Source organism: Aptenodytes patagonicus, chromosome 6 (genome assembly GCF_965638725.1).
Source record: "Aptenodytes patagonicus chromosome 6, bAptPat1.pri.cur, whole genome shotgun sequence".
NCBI lineage: Eukaryota > Metazoa > Chordata > Aves > Sphenisciformes > Spheniscidae > Aptenodytes > Aptenodytes patagonicus.
In genome coordinates, this window is record NC_134954.1 from 56,550,377 (window position 1) to 56,565,489 (window position 15,113).

At 39.5% G+C, this 15,113-nt stretch overlaps 1 protein-coding gene across 5 annotated transcripts in view; it reads left to right on the plus strand.

The window, feature by feature from the left end:
- DPP4 (dipeptidyl peptidase 4) overlaps positions 1-15,113 on the plus strand; it is a 42,047-nt gene extending 26,934 nt beyond the window's left edge. Inside the window, exons 19-26 of one of the 5 annotated variants that reach the window (XM_076342762.1) lie at positions 669-738; positions 2,327-2,521; positions 3,454-3,508; positions 5,587-5,686; positions 7,316-7,380; positions 12,601-12,673; positions 12,924-12,997; positions 13,880-15,113. In XM_076342762.1, the coding sequence (XP_076198877.1) occupies positions 669-738; positions 2,327-2,521; positions 3,454-3,508; positions 5,587-5,686; positions 7,316-7,380; positions 12,601-12,673; positions 12,924-12,997; positions 13,880-13,978 (731 nt within the window). In that variant the 3' untranslated portion in view covers positions 13,979-15,113. Of the gene's footprint in view, positions 1-668; positions 739-2,326; positions 2,522-3,453; positions 3,509-5,586; positions 5,687-7,315; positions 7,381-7,458; positions 7,484-12,600; positions 12,674-12,923; positions 12,998-13,879 lie in introns of those variants that run through there. The other 4 variants (XM_076342763.1, XM_076342764.1, XM_076342765.1 and 1 more) reach the window with 4 other exon arrangements.

The window sequence follows — 15,113 nt, forward strand, 5'->3', positions numbered from 1 at the left end:
GCGCTCTGGCTATTACTGCAGTGCAGTCCATGAGCATTGCTTCATGCTTCCTTTGCAGCATCAGTTCTTGTAAAATTCATGAGTGAATAATCGAGCCAATTGGTTTGCAAAACTTACCTGGTGTGCATTTAAAATGTTCAGTTAACTTGGGTGGAAAGATTAACATGGATGGAACCGGAATCAAGTTGTTTGAGAAATAATAGGTATTTGGATATGTTTCTGGGATGCTTTACAAACTGTCACGTAAAGCCTATCTGACAGGTTCAAAATATTTAACATCTCTTTTTAGTGCTGGGAGAGAAATGTGGGTAGAGAAACGTTTTTGAGCTAGTGTCAGATTTACCACTGTAGAGACTTACCAAGTTTTTACGTGTAAGCTTATAATGTAGAATAATGTTACGAGACAGCATGTTGAGTCCCCAAATTCTATTATTATTATTATTGTAGACATTCCAGTTCCATACTTTCTGCTAACGTAGCTGTAAAACATTTTTTAAAAAAATTATTAGATTAGCTAGGAACTTTTACCTGTCTGTATTAGGACAGTTCAGACAAAACTACTTTTTAATTTTTAGGGGGTGACTCAAGTGTGCTCTTGTATGAATTGCAGTGCATGTCAAATTATTTCACTGGAGAACTGACCTAAGTCAAACTCTTTTCACTTTTAGACCTGTGGTATCAAATGATACTGCCTCCCCATTTCGATTCATCAAAGAAGTACCCTCTGCTCCTTGATGTGTAAGTCTTCAAGTTACATTGCACTGTTGTGTTAATAATCACTTTCATCTACTTCAAATGCTCTTAATAAGATTGGGAAACACAAAACTGGCATGTTTTCTAATTACTACTTCAAGTAGTTTTAAGAGGGAATGAAAACATGAAGTATATCCCAATTCGTGATAGATTCCTGTACTATAGGATGATGTAATGCTTCACAAGCACATATTTTGCTGGTGGCAGTGAGGCAGATACATTCTGTATCTGATTTAAAAGCCAGGATGTTAGCGTTAGCTTACCTCCTTCTCTGCTCTTAGAGTTCATTAGGAATCACATTCCAGGATGAAACCTTGAATGAGCCCTGTATCCTAAAGCTGAAGTCGTGAGTGTGACATTGCATTTCCTCTGTGATATCTGACTGTCAACCGGTGTTGGCAAACTGCATCCCATGGTCAGGATTGCATTTGCTGGTTTTTTATAAATTCAAGACCACGAGCGCATGCTGTTTGGTCCGTTCTTCCTCAAGCACTTCTGTTCATGCTGGGATGTTTTCTTCTAACTGGAAATTACTGAAATTTAGCTATTCATTAAAATAGAAATGTTAACCTTTTCCTCTTTTTTTTACAAAAAGCTGACTCCACAAGGAAACTAGCTGTTAATTGTTAGATACGTCTTTATATAATGTAATTTGGTAGCACTGTAATACTTTTTGATATACCTATTGAACGTTTTAATGAGCAGTCAGTGCTCTTTGCTTGTTAAGACTTATTTTTGATTTTGATTCTATTTTTATTGACTTACCTGGGCCTTTGTCAGGATCACCTCTGCTTCATGGTGGTCATGACATCAGAAATTCCTTCAGCAGTGCCAGGATCCAAAGCTTGATATAGAGAATTCCTAGTCGTTTTTTCTTTGCTTTTAAAGCTGGGAAAAATGGGTTATAGAGCCATAAGAGCCACTGTTCTATTTCTTACTCTGATGAACAGTGGCTAGAGAAGTGCGCTGCAAACAGAATTTTACCATCCAGGCACTTAGAGTGTGATTTCGTAGTGCTCAAGTGCTTCCGAATATTTTAAAATAAAAAGTTACACAGTTTTGCTTCCTTTTTCTCAGCCTGCATAAGAAATAGTTTAAACTGTAGGGAACACTGACGAGACACTAAAAATGCAGAAAAAGATCTTTTTCATTTTCCCAAATGAAGGCTATTTGTTGATTTCAGACTTTAACCAAATAAATCATGGGTAAATGAAACAGAAATAGTTAAAGAGCATCGCTTTGAAACTTAGGTGACTGGATATGCCAACACAAAAAAGAATTTGGTCTGCATTTCTGATAAGCCGCTTAAAGTCAAAATAATGAAACTTTCTTACTGGAGCAGAAAGCAATAAAAGAAAGAAAATCCAGTCTGCTTTCTTGATTAACAGTTGACATTTAAAAAAAAGCAGTAGTTTGGAGTCAGTCAGTGATGCTTTTCTTGTTTGCTCAGTTTAATTTAAAAGTTTACCCTTCTCTAGTGGCTGAAAATTGTCAGCAATAATTGTATTTCAAATGCTTGACGCGAGAATACGTGGAGAGTAAATGCCTGAATTCTGTGGCACTTTTCACCCAGGTATGCAGGACCCTGTAGTCAGAAGGTAGATTATACCTTCCAGATCAGCTGGGCTACTTACCTTGCAAGCACCGAGCAGATCATTGTGGCCAGCTTCGATGGCAGAGGAAGTGGATACCAAGGGGATGGAATTATGCATGCAATAAACCGAAGGCTGGGAACATATGAAGTGGAAGATCAGATAACAGCAGCCAGGTGAGCTACAGTGAAATGGTCAACACCTGCTCCTTCTTTTCTGTGCTTATTGTGTTGGGGGAAAAAAGGTGAAGGTTTTGAATGGTCATCTTGAAATTACTGGCAAAAACGTAACTAAATTCTACATTAATTTTGTGTGCTGAAGTGTGTCATTTATGGGCCAACCATCATTTTATGCTTAAAAAGAGAGAAGAGTTAATGCTGTAATAACAAATTTACCATATCCCTGGTTTTATAGAGATGATAGCTGTCATATTAGCAGAAGAGCGTGCTACCAAGGAACTTGGAGCTGGAAGTTTTACTCCAAGCTTTTTGCAAGTTTCTGTTGTGACAGATATTTGTATGAACTACTCAGCCTTTACATCATAGTCCATCTTTGTCACTTGGTTTATGTCACTAAACCAAACGATGTCAGTATGAATCTTTCAGAATCACAAAGAAGTGATCTTACGGGGTTTGCGTTTTGGGATTTTAAAATGTTAAGGAGTTTAAACAAATAGCATTTCAGAATCTTTTTTTTTAAACCCCAACTGGATTTACAGGTGTCAGCCTGTCCCTTACTGCTGCAATTTGAATGTTACTCCTCTTTAAAAAAAAAAAAAAAAAGAACAAGGACACAAAAAAAAAAAAAGGCGAGGCAGGTGGTGAAATCTAGCCTAACACAGTGCAATACAAAATGTCAGTGAGTGTGGTTTGAGGGCTTTCACAGGCCGGCCAGGTTTTGGTTTTTCACACGCGCAGATGTTTTTCTGAATTTCTTAAAGACACACGTGCCTGAAGTATTGTATGTTTTCACATGCAGTCACTGCGATGAAGCGGGAAATGCTTATTTGTCCAATAGAAAGAAGCAGACATGATGGAAAATAGGCAGGTCTGTATAATGGCAGATACCTGCAATCCATTAAGCATTTAATTATTCTGTTTGCTTTTAGAAAATTTTCTGAAATGAGCTTTGTTGATAAGGACAGAATAGCTATTTGGGGTTGGGTAAGTACTCAAATAAGTTTGGCTGGCTTATTATTTAATTGTAACGACTGTTTGTTGTGCTGCCATGTGTGTGAGATGCTGGAGTACTTAGTGTGTGGCACCTTTGGGGTCATGGCACAGTCCGATAACTGAACTGATGAAGTACATCTTGCAAGTGCCTGTATACATTGTTCCTTTGCAAGCGTTCAGGAGCCTTTGAAACAGAAATTAGGACTACTAGAGGGATTAAAAACAATTTAAAGGGATACTGCCAAGTTCCTGTGTACAAGATGAACCAATATTTAAAAAAAAAATCCAAGTATATATTCACTAGTGTCTCTTTATATTAGTTGGATGACTCTAATTTAAAAATAAAAAAGATGTAAAACTACATGTGAACCAGCTGCATGGCATGGTGGTTGTGTTTTCACTAGCAGCCTGAAAATACTTAAATCTGCTATACTGTTGTGCTTGGCTATATTTTATTTCAGCAGTACTTCCAACCAGAGGCCAGATTTCTCTGACTTTGTTGTGTCTTTAAGACCTGTCACAGTAGAGGGGAGGAGTGTTTAATAGCATATACATACCCCCTCAGCTGCAAGGCTAAGTGCGTATGTAGTGTTGGCGATATCCGTTTGATTCAAACTCTGAACATTTCTCTGTCCCAGGCTGCTGTTTTACTGTTTTTTCTGGTGTCACGGGGAGTATTCTTGCATGCTCCATTTAAGCATACTATGTTTAAGTATATGCAGGATTGCATGCAGGATCTTGAACTAAATTGCTAGGTGAAATTTGGTCACTGCTGGTGACAGGCACCAGTGAATAAATTGCTTGCTGGCAAGGTGATGATGATGGTGCCTTTAGTAGCTTTTCTTGTGGGGATAAACATCTCTGTGTTGTATGAAGTCAAGCGTAGAAGTATTAACTTTAGTGGGAGGGAAATTCTTTCTACAGAAATGGAGGACTTAATGCATTCCCATCTTACTCCTTATGAGCCTCGGGATGAATAGCTGACGAGCAGTCCTCTTCGGAGCTAGGTTGGGGTTATGCGTCCTGGATACTGAACCTGTGGGCAAACAGATTTTCTTTCTCTCTTGAGTTTTCAGATTGCCAGTGTTTCATTGTCAGCTTGTCACTATGTACATTAATTTTGTTTGCCATAGGTTCAGCAGTAATATCTTTACTGTGGCCAGGTTAGGCAAATACTTACACGTGGGTTTAATTACTAAATACACGCATTACTTTGCTGATCTCATTGGGATGACCTAAGTATTGATGTTGGAGCAAACATTTAAGGGCTTTGAACTAAGATACAGTTCCATTTGCCTGTAATCTGGTTTCAAAACAGGAACGAGATCCAAAAATGGCTCTTCTTTTTGAATGTGGGTGGGCACATTTTCCTAAATAACCCCTTCAAACTATAGTGAGGGCAGTCATTTGGGCGGTCGGTGACATTGTTTAGGTATCTTGCTGCCTGCATGCTGGAGCATGTCAGATATTTACTCATCTGTGTATCAGGCTAGACTGCAAGTGAATTTTCTGTGCATAGCGAGGAGTGTGTTGCTGCACAGTTCCTCCCACAGGCTCAGCAGAAGATCCTTCGCTCCCCAGTCACAGTCTTGCTCTTGACGCTTTGGCGGAGAGTTAGCAAGTGAGCTGCCGTAGGCCTGCTCTGAGGGAGTTGTAAATTTTCGTATGCCCTGGTGCAGCTACTCATCAGGCACGTTGTGGGCCCCAGCTCTGCTTCCACCCACTCCCCCAGCACGGCGAGGGACACAGTGGTTCAGCAGTGTCTTGTTTCCTGTCTTTCGCTGCTGCCTACGGTGCTACCAAACACTGTCATCCGTAGCTGAGTCACAGTTCAGCGGCGTTTGCGCCCTTTTTCCCCAGCAAGTTCTCATTCATCAGCGCCACAGCTGCCATGCGCTGTTTGATGCCTGTTTCCCCCACTGAGCAGGCTGGGTGAGATCTGACCCAAATTCAGAATGGAGTTCATTAATATGAAAAACGCTGAGCCTATAAAAGTCTGATGAACTGCTTAGCAGATGGGCCCCATCCTTTTCTTCCCGACTAAAATAACAGCAATGTTTTCTTCTCAGTCTTATGGGGGATATGTGACCTCCATGGTGCTTGGCTCTGGAAGCGGCGTGTTCAAGTGTGGAATAGCGGTTGCCCCCGTGTCACGTTGGCAATATTATGGTATGTGATGGCTTCCTCGTTATAAGGATTCCCATATGTCTTGCAGTGCACATGCTGCAAAGTGTTGATTCATAGCGCAGAACTTTGATTATCTACTAGATGCCATGTAAATGCCACTTGGTCTGTTTTTATGAACTCATGGGTACTGCATTTCGGAATTAAACCAATTCCCTAAATCGTATTTCCCATTTTAAAATGTCAGATCCACAATTCCAGGTAATCTCTTTAACCTTTAATGAAGGCTAAATTATTGTAATATTTATAGTATTACTGTAATGTGTCTGTGTTTGCTTTCCAAAGCTGCCACATGTTCTGAGACCAGCATTGTGTGTCAGAAATCCATCGCTATTAGACTTTGCTTCTTCAAAATGCTACTTCACTTATAAGAACGAACTGTGAGGCTTAGCATTGAACTTGCATTGTAATTTATTCTCTTGAAGTAGCAGAATAGGATTTGAATTGCCTTCTTTTTTTTTTTTCCTTTTAGAGTGTAAAATTTGGATTTTATAAATCTAATTAATCTTAAGAATAGCTTGATGTGAGGAAAACCTGAACAAGTGGACAAGTCTGTACGTGCTTCAAGCTTACAGTGTATCAGGTAGTAGTTGCATGAGGCTATAAATACAGTTATAGGGGACCTCCTTCCAGATTAAAAAAAATATATAGAGTTAAAAATACAATATGTGCTGGTACCATGTGACCACATTTTGACATTTTCCTGGTTTCGATTTGTCCAAAAACATTCAAGGGAAAGCCTTTCCTGGCGAACCTCTGCTAAGTAAGGCATAATTTATCATTCTGCAACTAGCACAGAGGCTGTATAATAGTGTATTATGTGCTCTGGCTAATTCAACAGATCAAATCATACTGCCAAGTGTTAGCAGTAGTCCGTTGAGGATGTAGGGATGTTTTCATAATGTTTTGGACATGAATATTACACTATGGCAGGAAATTTTTTTTTAATGAAGATCAGGATCTCTAAAATTCCACTTTTAGTTGATTAGATAAAGGAAAGGGTTATGGAGGCATGCATATTCAACATCAAAAAAACCCAGTGCGGCAACGCTGATGAGAAGTCAAACGGACATTAGAATATGGCAACAGAGCGTTGATTTGTATGGCTTAAAATAAAGAAGCAAATCTGCAAAAAAAGTAGTATGATATCATGCTGAAAAATCTGTGGAAAATCAGAGATACTTAATTTTGACTATATAGAATATAGAGCCAAGCTGAGTCCTAATCTGCTACATTTTCATTTTATAGATTTTTAGTAGTAAACATTTAGATAAAATATCTAAGATTTTTTCAAATGCTAGTCATTTACTGCAAGATTTTCAGTAATTTTCTTAGGATTACTGAAAGAATAACAATAAGGTAACATTGACACAAAGTACTTTATTAATATTCAGCATTCAGGTGACCATGGCAACAAGAAGATTAAATATTCTGCATAATGATGGTTACCTACACGCCTCATTGTGGAAAACCTGTTTTTATCTTTCTTTTTTTTTTTTCTTTTTTTAATTTCCAGTATGCATTCTTATTGTTTGTATCAGTGGGTAAAATTTCTGGTAGACAGACAGACTGAAAATTAAGTAGCATATTCTGGTTTTGTTTTTTTAATTACAGATTCAATATACACGGAGCGATACATGGGCCTTCCTATAGCAAGTGATAATCTGAACAACTATAATGTAAGAAAGAAATCACTTTATTTCATTTTTTGAAGTGTGTTGTTTCTTTTCTAAACCACTCTATTTTTATTTACACAGTCTAGTTCCTTCCCCGTGGGAAGAAGTAAGTTTGTTTCTTCTTTCCAGCTATAACTGTTGCATTGTGCTTTTAGAGGGCTGTAGTCTCATGCGTTTGGATTTGCATGAGGCAGTTACTCCTTGCTGTATGGTGTGGGTTTTCTGTTGTTTGTTTGGTGTGTTGGGTTTTTTTGGGTTTTTTACATTCAGTTCCATTTGGCTACTTTGCAGACTGTAAAACAAGCTGTAAAAACTGTTTTATTTTAATCACCAAGAAACAAATTTGTTTTAAAATTTAATATGCTCGTGGGCAAACTATGCTTTATCTTAAACAACAATTCCACCAAAACAAATGTACTCCAGTTCTTTCTGAAATGTAATTTTAAAAAAATGGGTATTGTGTGAACTTTCTTGCCTTAGGAATCTGCAAGCTTTTTTCAGGGAAAGCAAAATCTCCTAAATATTAGGAAACTTTGACAGGTAGGCAAGTCCGTCTGTACTGTGATCACATCAAACAAATTGCAGACCAACTGAGAGCCAGCAGTGTCGGGGCTGGAATTTTGGCCCCATCTCCATGAACACAGGGTGTCCAAGGTTTGGTCTAAAATGACTGATGTTTGCCCAGAAGTGAGGGGATTTCCAGGTGTTCTAATGGGAGCAAAATACCTGTAGATTGTTTGCCCTCGTTATGGCATGATGAATTGTTTGACTTGCTCTTCTGTGTGCCAGCTGCTTTTTGTTGCCTCAAGTGCTTTTTGAAGTCACAGGTAGCTGGGCGTAGGGCAGAGCAGCCCAAGCCTTCTGTAAGGTTTTGTTAAATTTCACATCTAGGTGGAAATACAGTGGCTATTGGAGAACTGTGAGGGATCTGCGGGGTACTTTGTGCCCTGGTTATTGGGATGTTTCACAGAGGCGTTCAGCCACGGTGATGCTGGAACCAAACATGGGTGTTAGAGGAAAAGAGATGGGGCATTCTCTGTGTTTGGGTTGGTAAAACAGGCTAGAAGACAGTTCAGCACTGATTGTGTCTTGATGCATTAAAAAAATAAGTGTCATGGGGGAAAAAAGGGTGGGGGTTGTTGCATTGATTCAAAAGTATGGTAAAACATATAAATACATACATATATGGACTGAAACGTTTGTTTTGACATGTCACTACAGTAATCTAGTTTTGTCAACTGCTATATGAGACGTTCTGGTCAAAACTGAGGACAGTGGTAGTGGCTGCTAGAAGACTTGGTACCGCGTCTGCCCCTTCCAACCAGCGAGCTGCTCGGGCCCACTGGGGCCTGACCAGAGGCCTGCAGCCGCCTGCCTGCCTTTTTCCAAATGTGTTTCTTTAAGGCAGTGGGAACAGTAGGAGGTCTGCGAGGTAGCAGTGTAAATAGAAGTTACTGTCGTCGTGCAGAACGAACGTTAACGCTCTGGGTGCACAAAGTCATTCACCAGCTTCACGGCACAGATGGCAACAGAGGACTGTTTAATCCTTTCAAGCCAGGAGTCGGATTTTCTTGGCATAGTATCCATTGCTGGCAATGGCCACGTTGAAACTGCCAGTACCAAAGAGCTAAAGGTTTCAAATGTGTTACTCAGAGGACTAATTGGGGAGAATGGTGGCTAGATGGAGGAGGGGTAATTGCACAGATCAGATTGTCACACTTCACTGCTGCTTCTAGAGATAGGAAAATGCAACTTAAGTCCTCATTTGTTGTTAAAAGCCCCAAATAATGTATTACTTGGAATTTACTTTCCCATCTAAACCTGGAGGGGTGGGGTAGCTCACCAAGTGAGTTTGTTGCTTTTCATGTAGCATCAACGGAAGGGTTGTGGGATTTTGTTGTTGCTGAAGACCCTTGCTGACTTGAGCCCAGCATGTTTCTGGCTCACGGCCCCTTTGTTCAATGTCCCAGTCCCAATAGCCAGCCTCCTGGCCCCTTCTCACTGATGAGAGCCGTTTTCTGAACTGAATGTTTTTTAGCAAGTAAATGCAAAACATGTACTGAAAGCTCTCATAGCTGAAGCTGTTAAAGCATTTTTGAACTGTTAACTTCGTACTGTCAGGTTTGCATGCTGCATCATATATTCTCTATCCTACTGCATCCGCTATAAAGCTGGCTTGAAAAGTGAAAGGTTCCATACTGTGTGCTGTGTGCCCTAATTTAAAAGAAATGGGACTGTGTGCAAACCTGCTTACAGAAGATGTGTGCTGCTAGGCACCTGCCTAATGCACAGAGTATTATTAACGACCGCGAATATATAGTCGCAAGAAACTAGTGGCAAGAGGGGTACACCCTACCTTTGTATTATTGTGACATTAGGTTTCACATTTATTGAAGGAAGAGAATCTGAGATGTTAAATACTCTTTGTCAGATAGAGTCAAGTCTCAGGGATGACTCGTGCCCCTCTAAGTGGGCTAATTAGGTGTGATCAGCGCCTTTTTAAGGTAGTTGTGAACTACTAAAAATTAGAGCTTTGTAGAAGAAAGGAGCAAGCATGGGTGGAGCTCCCAATATAATTGTGTAGGGATCCTAGGCTGAATGGCAGAGAAGCTGTCCACCCCAGAAGAAATGTCCCTGATGTAAAAGACTTGGGACTAAATCGGGGCAGAGCTCTCGAGGTCAGATGCAGTAGCCATGTAAAGCATACCGAAGAGACTGTTCAACTTGTGAGAAGATTATTTTGCAGTTCACTCTGAATTTGATATGCTTTTGGCAAGTGTTTGAAACAGTCATAGATTTGGCAATCTTTTTCTAGCAGATTTGAAATGTTCAGTCCTTAAGAACTGCTGCATCATTAGGTTATGCAAAACAGGGTACAATTTTGTAAATATGCCATCTTGTACTGATTTGACATTTGTTCTATTATCTGAGAATATGCTAAAGGGAGAGAGACCTTCAGTTTCAGCCAAACCTTAACTTGTTTGTGGAGTGCTGATAAAATGTTGACTGCTGTGTGATCTTCAGGAAAGCCAGTTACACTCAGCAGGGCCTAATTCTCAGTACTTGTACACATGACCCTTTCAGAACCTTTCTCCCGGCACTGTAACTGTGAAACGGAAGGGGTAAATTGTGTTTATTTGCTGTCCACTTGAGGTTTGTTCCGCTGATGTAGCTTTGCTTTCTGCTGTAACTATGCCTAACTTCAGATTGCTCCCTATCTTGCAACCTTCTTTTTTGGCAAAGTACTGTGTCCTTAAAGCACGTTTTAGGGAAGGGACTCATGTCGAGTATGGGTACAGCAAGTGAGACACAACTTGCAAGTGACAAAAAAACCCTGAAAAAGTCTCTCTTTTGTGTGTTCCTTCTTTCTGAAGTATTTTACCAATAGCTTTATTTTGTGTAATGCTTGGAGGGGAAAAATAGTGACATCCTTTTTCTAAAACTGCTTTTGGGAAGTCGAGTTCTCAGAAGTGTAGCTCAAGTCAGGTTTCCACTCGCAGAAGGTTTGCTGTCCCTTAAACCAGCACTGATTTGCTGGAAGAAAGCTTATAAAGGCCATCTATCAAGTCCCCCTCTGCACATGTGGAAAATGATTCACTCAAAGGATCTTGCTTGGTTCTTTTTCTATTTTTCTTTTATTTCTTTATATCACTGGGTAGTTACTTTCTGAATCATTCTTTTGGTCGGCTGCTGTACCGGTGCTCCTCACCGAATCAGAGTCCTCTCTCCAGATTTTGGCACTCTCGTAACTATCTTTCTTTTCTTACTCCACGATACCAGCTCATTTGAGCGGATAGTGTCGTGCTTCCAGTGTGCATGCATTTCCATATATTAGATGGGATTTCTGGTGCTCTGCAGCCTTTCACTATCAAAAGAGGGCAACTGCAATGTTACGGATTGGAGGGTGTTTTTTTTTCTCTCTGCTGAACTTGTTTTTTAAATTTGGTTGAATAACTACAAAGAACTCATTTCATTTATGAGAGGGTTGTGGTACGCTGTTCTGCCATAACAAAAGGAATTTAATATTTGTGCTTGCTTTAAAGATTCATGAGTGTACAAGAGACAAAAGGAAATTAGAACACTTCTGTGTCTTGGTAATATAATGTATTTGAGTTTTTGGGGGTACTAAATGGAAATCTCTGTGCAAGGACACAGCTTTGGTACAAAACACTGCATTCTTTTGTTCCTAATTTTTACTATTTTTTTCCTTGCCACAGTAGCTTTTATGTTGCTGTAATATAAAGAAAATTTCCACAGGGATTCAGTCATTTTCAGCAGAGAACCCCTATAATGTTGCTAGTAGAAGGAAATGTCATTCAACATATTTTTGCCCCATTATGCTGGTTATCGAGTCTAAAATGTCTTTTGTCCGTTTTCTTTTTCCCATTCTCATGGCAGACCACTATCCTATTCCCTTTCCTTGCCCAAATTAAAGATCTTACCTGCAATCCTTACTTTCTTCGTTCCTTAGTACCTAGTCACAATTGCAAGTCAGGTGGTTAGTATGTTCTAGGGAATATGTTATTACTGTGTTTTAAGTTTCTTGATTAATCTTAGTTGCTGATTATTTTTTTCATCACCGTATTGTGTTTCAATTCCCAAAATGTAGCTTGACTTCTATTTATAGATTTGGTCTGGTGGTTTTCTCCTTCAGGCATTTCTGTATCATATTTGGGGGAGAGCATTGTTTTAAACTTCGTCAGGCATTTTACTCGAGACCGATGAAATACTAGCTCTGTTGACTTACCTACAGGTAAACTGTAGTGTACATTTTGGTGGGGAAGATAACGCATGTAGTCTTTGCAATATCTCCTCCTTGCTACCATAGGGTGCACTGTTGCCATGGCAACATTTTTTTAACTTGTCTGCAGTCGCACAGGAAACCTACGGCAAGTGGTGTGCTGCAGGCTAACAACATGTTAGCAATGCATTAAATGTGTACCTATCTCGCTCGCAAAACTCTTCCCCTCTGGAATTGCCTGTTAACTTTGCAGACATAACCCTTGGTAATAATTGCAGACCGGTGCAGAATGGTTTGAGTGCGAGCACAGTGCTGTGGGATATGTGAACATGCTACTTGGGGGGGGGGAGCAGGGGTGGTTGTTTTTATCTGAAGGACCCCAGGCTGTGTCAACAGGAATCAAAGTCAGTTGGTAGCAAATCATCTTCTAATGAGTAGCACCTTTTTTCTTTCTTTTTTTTTTTCCTTTTCTTTAATTTCAGAGTTCAACAGTAATGGCCAGAGCTGAAAAATTCAAGGAAGTTGAGTATCTCCTTATTCATGGAACAGCAGATGGTAAGTTGCAGTTAATTAGACATTTTAGTATTACAGACAGGTTCGCAATTCTACTACTGACAAAACAAAAGCATGAAGGGGCAAGGCTGTTACATTTACGTCAATAAAATAATACTGCTTTCTGCAACTAATTTGTGTTTCAGTCAGCAGTGCTGGGGAGTCTTCTGTGTTCGTTGTTTTGCTTTTCCCCCAGAGTAGTACAGAAGCAATTTTTTGTTTACCTTTTTCCTCTTTTTCTTCCACTTTTCAGATAACGTTCACTTTCAGCAAGCAGCGCAGATTTCCAAAGCTCTTGTTGATGCTGAAGTGGATTTTCAGGCAATGGTATGCTTCTGTTTTGTTTAGCACCATACAAATGGGTTTGTATTATGAGAATAATAGCAATAGCTCCCTGTCGTTAGATATAAATCAATTGCCATCTTAAATGAAAGTTCACATACTTGCATTTCATGTTCAGTAGCTGAAATTTTAACGTAACGCACCCATGTACCTTCTGCACAAGAAAAAATGTAAAGCAACTCCTTCTCATATTTGACCCCGTTTACCTAATCTTTCATTTTGTTAATTTTTTTGTGTTCTCAGACAAACAGCCAAGCCAATCCCAATCTTGGCATATACCCAAAGTCCAATCAATAGTATCTTACAGATAGGATATAAGGAAAGGTTAACTTCAGCTAAGTCCAAGATAACCTGTCCATCACTTTTGGTGTTTCTCTATGGAACTTGTAAGTCAGGTAGTAACTTGCCCCTTCATATGCTGTACGTGGAAACTCTCAGACTAAGGTGCAAGCTCTTCCTTTCCTACCTTCTCCCAGCCCTTGGGGGAGCAGTGCTGAAAAGGATAAAGTATAGAAGGAAGCCAGATGCACCAGTACATGGTTGTCCTTCAGCCAAACTTGCAGAGCTTACAGGGTGCAGAGATCAGACACCACTATAAACTGAGGAGCTGCATCTATCATGTATGTGGACAAGCCACGTGTTCATTTTGTACTTTTAGCATGAATAGATGGTGTACCCCCCACACAAAGCAGGGACAAAAGTATCATAGCAGCTTCCTACCACCATCGTGTCTTTGCCTCCATGCTGAATTAGCCTTATGCTGGGATAATTTTCAATGTCTACACGTTTATTATGTCTTACCATGTTTGATTTGTATCATTTAGATGTAGCTAGAACTAACATTCTCTGTATTTTCCTTTCTCACAGTGGTATACCGACAAAGACCATGCCATCACCGGTCAAGCACACAAGCATATTTACACCCATATGAGCTATTTCATAAAGCAGTGTTTCTCACTGCCCTAGCACCAGCATTTTGGTTGTTAGTGATGGTACTTCTCCAGAAAACTCTCTAGCTAATGTACACTGAGCTGGTATAAACTTTTATGAATCAAGATGAGATAAGGGTCAGTTCTTGGGATACCTGTGTACACGATGAAATGCTAATCTTTATCATGATTTCTGTTGCCAAGCAACTATTGCATTTTTATTGATTGTGTTTAATCAGGTCTTAACATCACCAGAATGTAGGTACATTGCAGACTTCTAGAAAGCATGGTACTTGCTTGAATCAGTACCTTCTGCTATTTCAGTCTAAAAGGGAAACAGTCCAGTTTCTGTATTACGGTAATGAATGATAAAAATGTGACAGAGGAACCAACATGGAGATCAGTTGAGGAATAAAAATAATAATGTTTCCAACAAAAAATAAAATGAACCCTGTGGTCATTTCTGTGAAAATACTGATAAAACAGATTTTGCAGAAATTACCTAATGCTTGATCAATTATTATTTCAGGAACAGCATCAGGAATACTGCAGAGTTAATAGTTGCTATGTAGAGTGAAACATTTTGTTTACTGCAGTTCCCTGAGTTAGTATTTTCTTTGCAATCTCTTGGACTACAATTGCAGAAGTCTTACAGGGAAAGCACGTAACCAGCTTTCACCAAAGATTTTGAATGATACCTATTCAAATCAATGGTGCTGAATTTCTTTGTTTCCTATCATAGTACTGTGATTTTTGCTTACTTTATAGTCAAAAAGGCTGCTACTGTGGGAATCTGCACTGGTAAAATCTTATCTGGGAACTCTAGCAGCCCACCGTTGTTTCTCTATGGGACAGAAAAATCTTCTTTTAGAAGTTTCCTATTTACTGATGAAGAGGATATATTCCTTGCACTCAAACATAAAACATTACAATGCAAACTAGCAGCCACTTAAAGCAAGGGCTGGACTGTAACTCTCATGTGAACAGGCTATTTAGCAAACCTGCTTTTCCTTGCAGCCTACCAGTAAACTTCTGCTTTATCTTCAGCACTCCAGGTAGGCTTCTCCATCTGAAAAGAATAGTATTCTTCATTTCACACAGATAGAAAAGATGCAACCCACTTGTACTACAAACTGTGCTGCTTTAAAATAATAAAGACATTAAGTTATGAA